This window comes from Dysidea avara, chromosome 9 (genome assembly GCF_963678975.1).
Source record: "Dysidea avara chromosome 9, odDysAvar1.4, whole genome shotgun sequence".
NCBI classification, from domain to species: Eukaryota; Metazoa; Porifera; class Demospongiae; order Dictyoceratida; family Dysideidae; genus Dysidea; species Dysidea avara.
The window spans coordinates 31,912,889-31,925,370 of NC_089280.1; the positions used below are offsets into that span (position 1 = coordinate 31,912,889).

The 12,482-nt window shown below is 36.3% G+C and overlaps 1 protein-coding gene across 1 annotated transcript in view; it reads left to right on the forward strand.

The window, feature by feature from the left end:
- Window positions 1–12,482, forward strand: part of LOC136267031 (cell adhesion molecule DSCAM-like) — a 60,077-nt gene that overhangs the window by 26,772 nt on the left and 20,823 nt on the right. Inside the window, exons 5-7 of the mRNA XM_066062091.1 lie at window positions 4,102–4,377; window positions 5,058–5,351; window positions 5,833–6,144. Of these exons, the coding sequence (XP_065918163.1) occupies window positions 4,102–4,377; window positions 5,058–5,351; window positions 5,833–6,144 (882 nt within the window). The remainder of the gene's footprint in view (window positions 1–4,101; window positions 4,378–5,057; window positions 5,352–5,832; window positions 6,145–12,482) is intronic.

Genomic DNA, 12,482 nt, shown 5'->3' on the forward strand with positions numbered 1-12,482 from the left:
TGTAACTGAACTCTCTACAAGGTGACCTCTTCTAGCTGATCTCTCTACAGGGAGATTTGTTTGTAGCTGAACTCTTGATTTGTTTGAAGCTGAACTCTCTAAATGATGGTTTCTTTGTAGCTGAACTCTCTACAAGTTAACTTCTTCTAGCTGATCTCTCTACAGGGAGATTTGTTTGTAGCTGAACTCTCTACATGATGGTTTCTTTGTAGCTGAACTCTCTGCAAGGTAACTTCTTCTATTGATCTCTCCACAGGGCGATTTGTTTGTAGCTGAACTCTCTACGTGGTGGTTTCTTTGTAGCTGAACTCTACAAGGTGATTTCTTCTAGCTGAACTATCTCTTTCCATAGTTGCATGAACTACCTACAAGGTAACTTCTTCTAACTGATCTCTCTACAGGGTGACTTGTGTGTAGCTGATCTCTATACAGGTTTCTTGTTTCTAGCTGATCTCTTGAATTCTCTTCAGGGTGACTGCTCTATTAGGATGACTGCTCTATTAGAGTATCTTGATCTCGCACTTGCTGCACCAAGTTGGATTTCGTGTTATAACTCTGTGGCTTTAAGTATGATTCTTCTACACCATTGATGAGCCTTTCTAAGATGATTATTCCATCTGTACAACGATTTTCAAAGCATTACCCCAAGCGGTTTATCTGGTAGGCGTGGCAAGCAGTCATTTTTTTTATTAGCAAATCTCGATTGCGTAATTACTACACACTGTTGGTTTTTTCATTGTATATTCCTGGTTTTTAGCTCGATTCCTTTCAAACTACAGCAGGTTTGAGGTTCAATAGTTAACCTATTCATCCACCGATTTTCAGCTTCTTCCCATACGCGGTTTACCCTGTAGGCGTGACAACATATTGGTGTTATTTTTCGTGAATAATCGCTCATAACTCTTTGCCTGTTTATCGTATTCCAGCCAAAATTGGTACTGAGATGCGCCTTTATATCTCGCTTCTGTGTGCCAAATTGTAAGGCAATCAGATGTGGCGTTTGCGTTTTATAGCAGTTTTTGTAAGTGTGCGACAAGAAAAAGAAAAATAAGAAGAAAAAAAAACGAAGAAACTGAGCCAATGTTTGAAGTCGCATATCTCGGGAACGCGTGAAGCGATTTTGCTCAAATTTGGAATGTGGAGTACTGCAGTTGGAGGGCATGTCCACAGCAAAAATCGTCTTGTTTCATCAAGGAAGCACAGAGCTACGGAGGTACAAAAATTGCGTTTTCTTTCTTCCTGTCAATATACTCATGGGTGTTACGCGCCGGCTTCTTGGGCCGCACGACACACTACCGTGTGTCTTGATGCTAGAAATTTCTGTATGACTATCTGTACTCTATGGACATTAATGTAAGTACAGACTCTGATTAGCTATATAGGTACGTAGTTAGCATAACTCTGTTTCAGCAATAACCATATTAAAATACATTGGGTATATAACAATGGAATAAAAACATTTAAAAATATATTTTTTATTTTTTAATTAAAACATAGGAATAAAGATCGCTGAAAAAGTAAAGAAACAAGAGTCAAACGGACCAGCATGTTAAACACAGAGAAATCTCTATTTGAACTCAATTGAGATGGTAGAAACTACAGTAACTAAGGAAAAACATTAGTTTCTCCATAAATTAGGGGCAGATTAGTACTGAGAATGCTTCTGTATAAATGTGACCAGATTTTACAGAACCGAACCAAATCGCACATCAGGCAAAATCAAACTAACACCACCAGTGGATAGCTACACTATCGTACTACAGGTTTTGACCCTCAGCACTACTCAAACTACACGAGGCTGGTTTTAATAGACGTCTTTTCTGGGTGGTGTGGAGTGCCCAAATGGCGGTTTCAGGCCTTGTGAAGGACCTGGCTTGGCAAGAATCAGTGGTTTACTGGTGGACAGCCTTATAATGTTGGCCAGACGTGTTCTCTGTAGATTTTGCTACATATCAGCCACTAAGGAGCCAGCACAGCCCTGTAATCTCGTGTCTGGACTCCAATCGTGGTCTGCCTCCATTTCGAGGTCTAACTTTTGCCCTCCCCGCCACCCCCCAGCCTCCACCCCTTTGTGAGCACTCGTGATACTACTTCGTTCGTCCAACTGCTCAGATTTTCTATCTTATTTGGCGGGAAACTGTACAAGCAGCTACAAGTACTGGAAGTGGCTTGAAAGGTAACAGATTGATGCATCTTTTGTGTAAATTTCATACGCGTGCTTGCTATCCTTGGAGAGTTATGCTGGCTTCAATTCTTTAAAACCGTTTATCTCGAAACTTCTAATGTGCGACTTGGATCGTTTTTCCAAAATCCAGTCACAAATGTTTATTTGAGTCCAAATAGAGATCTCTGTATGTTTAACATGCTGGCTAGTTTAACTCTCGTTTCTTTACTTTTTTCAGCGATCTCTATTCCATGTTTTAACTTTTTAAAATTATTTTGACATTAGTTTGTTACTATTTATAAATGTGGATACCTGACATGATAATTAGAGGTGCTGGTGGTACTTGACATTACTCAGTATCAAGTCAGTCATCATGTACATTAGCATAGTTAGCTAATACTATCAGTGTTATCAACACCAATGTATTGTTTCCTTACTATCGAATGTATACTTTGTACTACACAGCTTTTATATATCCAACTCCTATATGCTATGAGTAGCAGTAGTATGGCTTCAGTTAGATAATCACAATGAGTCAAGTACCCACTGGTAATCAACAACATTGCTGCTCTGAATATACTGTGGTTAATAAAATGTAGGTAATGGTAGGGTTTCCAAATGAACATGTTAATGTGAATAAATTGGATACTTATCAACACATATTATTAACATGTTGGTTGCCCTTGCACAGACTAAATCAGAAGATCAATGGCAAGTGAACCTAAAAGATACAAATTTGCTTGAAAGTGGATGTTAACTAGAGTTGTACCAATTCCCACTTTTTAGGGAAAACCGATATCCGATATATTTTACCCTGTTTTACCAATAGTTAACCGATACCCGATTGTAGGTCTCTACAATTATACTTGTGCACACTCCATTAAAAGTAGAGCTAGTAAAGCCAATTCTGTACACTTATCTCAATCAAAGTTGCTAGTCAGACAGGTGGGCTAGGGTCTGAACCATCACTGTTTATCTTTGTGGTTACCACAAAACATAAACAAATTACCCAAGTACATACCAGAGCCTTGGACACCAGCCCTCCAGTGGTACTGCAGCTGCTGAAGCTGAATAGGCTAATATTCTGCAGGCCACAGCCCATTACAACCGATTTCCGTTTATGGTAAAAGCAGCTAATTATCGGATGCCACTGATTACCGATCCGATTATCAGTACAACTCTAATGTTAACATTTCAATAATAATTTAAAAATAGGTCGTGGACATGAAGAAAGACGTAGGAAGGAAAGTTATGTAGCTTTTATCCCCAAAGTACTCACATTTTTGCTCTAGTCCTGTGAAATAATAATAATAAGATGAACAAAATGGCAGATTTTAGTTCTTTAAAAAAGTACTTTCATCAAGTTTTTTGACTTCATCTTTGCTAGTAGACCTAAACGTCTTCCAATTTAACTTCTAAGACTTCTTTTGAGGTTGGAAAAGTTTTCTAATGTGGTGCTTAGTTGAGTGTTCTAGTAGGATTTTGGAAAAACAAAGGTGATCTCTTATGAACCACTAGTGTGGTTCATAATAGTACTGCAGCATCATACTTCCATTACAGAGATCGACTAATGCGTCAAGGATGAAACAGTGATATACATATGCTTGCTTCATTAAACATTCAATAATTATGCAACCCACTAATAATTATTTTGCTATGAATGCTTTTAGGAAGTATCGTCATTTCTTGACATGATTTTTTGCATGAAAATGTCATGTCTGACCACGCTTATAATACACTTTGTGTAAGAGATATTTGTCATGTCAAATAGGTTAACACTGTCAATCACCACTATACAAGAACGTTTACTGTTGCTGTACCTTGTAGTGTTATTACCATTAATACTGAGAGATGAATGTATGGTATATACTACTTTAAAATTGTGTACCAGCTGCATGTGTAATGTACTGGTAATCCCTACTATTTAAATTATATAGGTCCACCCTCAAAGGCAATGGCAGTGATTTCTAATCGTGTAGTGCAGCTTCTAACAAATAACCAGAATCTATCTATGAAATGTGTACCAGATACTAAAGGTGTTAATTACTCTTGGGAGAAGAGATACAGTACCCTTCCTTCAAGAGCACAAGGAGTTAACACATCTAATATGATCATAGTTAACATTAAACCAGAAGACTCTGGAGAGTACCGATGTATAATAAGTAACTCTACTGGGAGAATATGTTCTAATTATGAATTAGTTTCTGTGAAAGGTATAAACATATTAGATTTATGTGGAAGACAGACTTTTGTAAATAGTCTATTAATTTTAACTTAGTTGTCATTAAGTAGCTATTGTAGTATGTGGTAGTATGGGGATCTCAGCTTTTGAAATATGTACGCAGCCTAAAAATTATGAGCTGTTTTCTCTGACTAAGTAAACCAAAATACTGGTGAGATGTCATGCAGATGTAATCAAGGAAACTTCTTTTATATTCCAATTGCAAAACTCTGATAGACTGATTGACTGGCTATTTAACTAACTGTTTACCTGACTTGTACCTATATTAATTTTGTTTGCATACAAAAATGTAGCTATGCATTACTCAGCTACTGTTGCTGTATGTTATACTGCATCAATCAACTACTTTATCAGCATTTCATACATAATTTTGGCATTAGCGTTATTAACCTATGTAGCTATAATCGTTCTGTTTCCATATGCATGGATTGATTTTAAGAACAACAGTAACATTTTTGTTGTTCCTTACCTGATGTGTAAAGGACAATAATGACATTTAAGAATACCTTTTTTGATACCTAAATATTCCTTTAAAAGTTATAATATTATTGATGGGTTAACATTGAGTATAACATATGAAAAAACATTGAGTGTAATCATTTTTCACAAAGTTCAGCTTATTATTTATCTCCAGTGATTATTGTTTTCTAGTGATTGCACCAAAAGTCCTTCGTCAACCATTTCCAATGTTTGCTAACATTTCATCAATGGTTGTTTTTAAGTGCAGTGGAAGGGGATATGGACACAAGAAAGTAACATGGCACAAATATGGATCACCAAGATTACCAGCAAATTCTGTAGCATTTGTGTCCGAGTCATCAAATGAGATCACTGGTTATATGAGAATTTATCCAATTATTGGTTACTACAAAGGATATTATTTCTGTACCATAAGCAATAGTGCTGGAGCAGTTAATTCCAGACATGTGTACTTGAACATAACTGGTGAGGTTTTTAACTTCAATTAAATAATTATCATTTCTGTATAATGTCATATATGATTAAGTTAAAATGTACTATAATTATTATACAAGTTAAGCAAATGATTGGTCTTGGAAGTAGTTATTGTGATTAAGTCATGACCTGGCTCTGGTGACAGATATAAATGTACCTCTTATAGTCAATGTTTCTCTGTTTTACAAGTTCCAAGTTTAGTGCTGTTGTGAAATCCAAAAAGGCAAATAGCTAGCTATATTGCTATTCTTTATCTCAAGTACTACTCCTGTGACTGCAGAGACAATGTACAGTGTTGATTTTGCTGTTTAATTATACAACACAAGCTGGATAAACAAGAGTTTTATAAATACATTATTTTCACAGATACGTACTTTCCAGATGCTTGAGTATTATATGGAAAGTATGTAGAGTAGCATCCATTCTATATGATGGTATGTGTATTTACTGTAATCATTTTATTTTGTTTTAGTGCCTTATCCCGAAATAGTAAGACCACCACACTCCGTCAATCTGAGACTAGGAACTTCAACTTCATTTGACTGTCTGGCTTGGAGTTATAGTGGAGTAGCTTATGATTGGTATAAAAGAGACACTGTTAACTTAACTAACAATTCAGTTATCTCATACAGTAGATGGTCATCTCCACAGGATGGTAGCTGTATTAGTACTATTTATACACTGAGTATTTCTAATGTACAACTATCAGATGAGGGTTGGTACTGTTGTGTGGCCACCAATGATTATGGGAGTGTGGAGGAATGTGCTTGGCTGGAAGTAAATAGTGAGTAGATTTACACACTGTACTAATATGCTGTTTATATACGTATTATACATATAATACGTACAGTATATTGTACGTTGGTAGTACAAATGTTGTAAATGTGCTCTGGTAATGCTTTTCCTAATATCAGGAGTACATAATAGAAACCAAGAGTATTGAATGGGTGTAATGCCCTGTGATTAATGATTGCATAAAGTAACACGTAATTGTTTGTTTTCGTTGCTATTAAGGGTTACTGTATTTATCTCAATTAGATCACTAAACCAAGCAAAAACACAATAGTGTTAAAGGGAATTTGCTAATGTTAAAGTTCTGGAACATGCTTGTTTGTGCAACCATTGTTTTAGCTAGATGGAGTTATCTTGTGTCCTTACTACACTTTCTTTTTACAATAACTGTTGAATATTTGGTTGAATAACATGAAAAACTGGCAAACAAAGACCTGTTGCCACATACGCATTTCAAATTACCATTTTGCATAAACAAACAATTACTGAAATATCTGTGTCACTTTATGCAATCATTAATCACAGGCTAATACACTGTTTGACACTCTTGGTTTCTATCAGATACTCTTGCTAATATCCCTCAGCAAAACACAAGTTTGTGACAATGGTGTACTTATATGATCACTTTACATCAAATTCCTGTACATTTCCATTTTATGTCTTTCTTTGTTTTTCATAATATCCCCTAAGTATAGCATGAACTGTAATGTATGTATGTATGTATCATAGCAGTGATTATATTATTCCATTTATAATGTACACTTTGATTATTTCTTGACACATGGAGTGTTAATTAGTAGACCGCTAAGGTACTAATGACTTTGTTCTAATGTCATACACTATAGTTAGTCATGTTCAATGCTGAAGTAGTATGTGAGGTAATAGGCTATAAGGATTATTGATTGAGCAGAACAATTTTTTTTAAAGGCAATGCTGTGCTATATAACACAAGTATAAGGGCAAAATAAGAATTTTAGTTTTGATTAGGAAACAAGGGAGGTCACTTACACCTGTAGGTATACTTGTGGACATGTAATCCCCTAGTGAACCCACACATACTGCATCAAAAGAAAGGATGGTACCAGGGCTAAGTTTTTGACTGAACGAGCACCCCAACTATCAATTATTGACTTGAAAGTGAAGTGGTCATTATACTTCACTTTCAGTTAATGTTCAGCCTGTTACACAGCACTAAAAATGAAGAATAGGAGTAACTTGTTTGTTAAAATACAAATGATTCTCATTTTAAAATGTAGGGAAGCCATTGTGCTACCACAAATTGACACCTTCGGCTGTCAGCAAAAAGAAATAGGACATGAGTGAGGACAAACAGTAAGTTTATGATGTGTGCATTGTACATCCTGCGGTATGCCAAAAGGCGCCTGTCAGGCTGAAGCAACATTGGACAGTGACAAAATCAAGCCCATGGCCTTAGCTGTTATCAAGTTATGCTTGTCTAAAGGCATGAGGCAGGCACTCAGTTAGTCAGTTAGTAGAAAATTCCATTGAATAAAAATTTATAAATTCTGTAGCAATTTATTGGAAGCAGTTAGGGTGATACCAAAGGCAATTTTTGGTTTGGTTACACCTAACCAATACTGCCAAGATGCCTGGATGGTATTGTGAAGCTAGCTTTTGGGTGATATTGATATTTTTGGCCAAAAAATCCCAAACATCTGTGATCCCTAATATCAAACTGTATGAGTAATTATTGCTTAATCATAGCAAAAATGTGGCTAGATAGAAATGTTTGTTGGATGTCGTTTGTGTAAATGTTCATCCAGTTGTAGTTTGCCACAATCTGGTGTTATACCAGACAGCAAATATATCAAACACATCAGACATTTTCCAGCTAAGCTAAAAGTGTCAGGGGAAGATCAAGGCACTCTAACAGTAGTGTAATATAGTTGTCAGCTTGCATGTTTTGAAAATCATTCAACAAAAAGCAAAAGTAATTATGCTATTCTTTTTAGGTAGACATCAAAAAGATGTCATATTATGTACTGTACATATGTAGTATTTCTTTAAACTTTAACATTTATATGCCTCAACTTTGTTCTTCCAGCCATACGAAGAAGTTTGCTACATGGCACGGACATTATTTTGCTTAATCACAGAACACTGTAGTTTTCACAAACTAACCTGCAGAACTAATCAAGTTCAGATTTTTTTTTTCATTAAAACACTAAGGTAGTGAAGGTTAATGGCTGTCAAGACATCAAAATAGCTCAGAGCATTCCTTTCCAAATATCCGCCATTCAATTTGCCATAGAAAAAGTAAGTGATTTTCAACCTTAAAATGATGAGCTTAAGTTTCCTCTGATTTCCTTCTGCTATAGCTCATCTTAATCGCTATTCACTGCTCGTTCCAAATCTGGTTTGGAATCTGAGGTTTCTATCATGTGTCACGGGTTATTATGCTTTTTATTGCATGCCCTCAAAATGCCAAACACAAAATGTATGGGGAAATTTGCTACAGCTGATCGGTTTAGGCCATTTTTACGAGCCTAAATTTCCATGAATTGGACTTCTTTTGGCATCATTGCACTCGCAGAGAGTTGCTCTACACGTATCAAATTCGGAAAGTTACTAAACAGACTCGAGGTAGGCGGTACACGGTGATTAATTTAATTTTTAATGGTTTTTCAATTGAAATGTATTGGACATGCCTGTTCCAGCTGACATTTTTGCCATGAACAAAAGTATAGCAAATGTCCGCGAACTTCTTCATATGCTTGTAAATTCCATCATTTGTAATGCCACCTCTCATCATGTGTGCACAGAGAGCAATAATGATCTTTTACTGCTACATATTAAGGTCCTAGGAATGTTACTATGTTACATGTACAAGTATCAGAACAGCATCAGGGAAGTAGGTAAAGTGAATAAATAGGAAATAATTATGTGGATTAAATATGTTGGAAGACAAGAGATAAATATCACCTTGGAGCTTCTCTTGCCCTCATGTAAATTAGTATAAGCCATCAATTATCAGCCCTGTTGTACGCCAACCTGTCGGATTCTCATTTAGAACACGATATGTACAAACTTTTTATGCCCAGCGATAAACAATTTAATCAGCTAGGGTGACCGGATCTGGGTAAACCTGACACAATAGTGCATTTTTCGAATTCCTGTTTATTAAATATTTATAATCTGTTTAGCCAAGTACACCTTCTGGTAAAGTTTCAGCCTCATAAGCTGATAAATTTCAGAGTTACAGCCCCACAAAGTAGCAACAACAGAAAAATCGATTTGTACAGTAGGTATAGTCCCTTTTCAGGTGAGCTGCTGCCATAGCAACATCCGCCATCTTGGAGTACAACCCGTTTTGCAACCCTGGTAGCGCTGCTTTCTATAAGAGTAAAACAATACCCAGGAAGTAGAGCTTCTTCTTCTTCTTTGTTCCACAGCAAAGGTTGACCTGGTTAAACGTATGCTTCTACCATGCTACCAGGGTTTCAAAATGGGTTGTACTCCAAAATGGCGGATGTTGATAAGGCAGCAGCTTACCTGAAAAGGGTCTGTAGAGAAAATAAATTACAGGCGCTTACTAAAATGGTTGTAACTTACAAATAGATCGACGTATTGGGCTGAACTTTTCACCATCATGTTTGCCCATGGAAAGGGGGATCATTTACTGGGTAAGTTTGTCCTATCACCTTTCTTCACTGCGTGCAAAGGCAAAATTTGTGAAGAAAAATCAATTGCGTACAGTCACTTTGATGTGACATAAACAAATGCTCATAACTTGTGTATCCTTGGGTCTACTGTAATGAAACAAAGAGTTTCCTACTCCTCTTGAGTAGGTGAAAAGGATGATATCCAGGTGTTTATTGTTAGTCCCTTCCTTCACCAAGAAAGAGGCATTCAAAAAATTGCATTTTTTTCAATAATACGCATATATTTCACCTATTGTATTTAATGCTTTAAACTGGAAATTAGGCTTACACTATTGTGTCAGGTTTTTGCAGATCCGGTCACTAGGTGTCCACAACATGCCAGCTCCCCAGGTAGTGGTGTTCTTCAATATCATCTGGCCAAAGACAGTTGCGTAGATCATCAATTATCGACAGTTGGCATCATTTATCACTGATCGTTAACTTGTGTACATCAATTATCATCCGGTTCAAGGTATTTCGCTTAGCATTTCCACACAATTCAAAACTAAACCTTATCAATGGTACAAAATATTCTACCAGCACTAATTGTAATTCCACCAAAATTTAAGTAAGCCATACATATATGCAATTTTTGAAATACGTTCTTCTTCCAAACTTCTAATCATATCAAAACACATGTATGGAATTTTGTCAAATCAAGCATTTTCAGGTGGTCAGCATTAAAAGTTTTCAAAACACTGGGTTAAACCCTTAAAGATTAAGAATTATGCATTAAATAAATTTTAATATCTTTTTTGAAACCTCAACTTGGTAAAACAGGCTGATTATGAAATCTCATCATTCCTTGTCATTCATTGTCCAATGCAAAATACATGTATTTTACACTACATGACAAAAATACTAATTTAAAACCTTTAACTCACAAAATCTCTACATCACACCATACAATAAAAGAAAGCCCTTGAATTTCTCTTTCCAATTCCGGCTGTACAAATGGGAAATGTTGCTATAGCAACAGTTATGTACTGCCAATGATGACATACTGTATAGTAAAAAACTTTGGTGATAAAAATTTTGACGAATTTGGCAAATAGCGTTCAATTCGCCAAAGTTTTTTTTGCCAATTATTTTAGATTATCACATGAGCACATTGAGTAACTAGAACTTGAGATGAAGGTCAGCTCGTACCACCACGCAATAAAGATTGAGCTGACTTTGGAGATCTTCCTAGGAATTTGTCCCACTGTTCAGTGTAAGCACTCCTTGGGATAGAAAATCCGACCAGCTTCCCGGCACATCAGCTAGTTCATCATCCCGTGATGGATTTGGCCAAATACTTTGATATACGTGATGACCTCTGCTACTGGAGGTCACTGCGGGAAAAGTAAATATGGTCGCTTCCTGCATCGCAAGAGATAGCGATGCCCTCCTTTGCTACCACGTCGTTGGATCGGGAGATATAAAAGCTGGTACTGCTACAATAACAACGTACGCTAGCTACCTATACACTTACTACACTACTTAACTGATGAGTTGACACCTTGTCGTTATCCTTACATACCATACAGTAAAAACTTTGGCGGTAAAAACTTTGGTGAATATTATTTCAATCGCCAAAGTTTTTTCTGCCAATTTTTTCAACAGAGGGGTTTCGTCATACTTTTTTACTGCTAAAGTTTTTTACTATACGGTAATACACGCTCCATACATTAACCTATTGGAAAATTTAATTATCTCAGTGGGAAAATCTCAATTTACAAGTTGTTGCTATCCTCAACCAAATTCACTAAATTTGGTATCATTCTATGCAGCGAAGGATGCTTAATAAGACTCCGACCGTACAAATTGTTAAGCAGGTTAGTTTACAGAGATATGTTGAAAAACACATGTTTTTACGGGCATTCTCAAACACAAATTTTGCGGTAGAACATTCCTTTTTAGCTTCTCCTTTGTTACTACACAAAGAACTTACACATGAATCAAATTGCCTTTCATCAAGGAATCTGATTAACCAAACTTCGTGTCTGTCAACCCAAGTACGTGGAAGTTATGGCGCCTTGTTTAGAAGATGGTGTTATTTTATACGAAACGGGCATAACCCATTCAGAAATCCAGAATATCTTACACAACTTTTGATATGTAATCAAGTGTACTGTAGTCAATGGTGCCTGAAAGTGAATTGCAAACACTCTTCCAGCTTATCCTTACTTTTGTAGTCAATTTTCCTGCTGAATAGATGGCCACATAAGACTTTACTTTGATTCACCTTGCTTTCTAAGATACTTCCTCCTAGGTATCTTCATTACTCATCACTTCCAACTACCACAGCAAGACATTCCATCTTCTTTGTCAATGTAAAGTGACTCTTAATGGCTGACTTTGTACAGCCAGTAATCCATCGTGCATGGTTAAACTATCTTAATTAAACAGTACAAAGGACACAAACTCTAAGTCCTATATATATATATATATATCTAATCCAAAACAGCCAAGCTGTAAAAAAAGTGTGCGGCCCTCAGAAAGGCTGTGGTGAAAAAAGATGTGAAATCCAAGGTGGCGGCCAAGAAATGGCTGTGATGGTAGGTTAGTGGTAAAAATTTTAATAATGACAATTCAGGTGAATTTTTGTGCCGCTTCACAAAAATTCACCTGAATTGTCGTTATTAAAATTTTTACCACTAACCTACCATCACAGCCATTTCTTGGC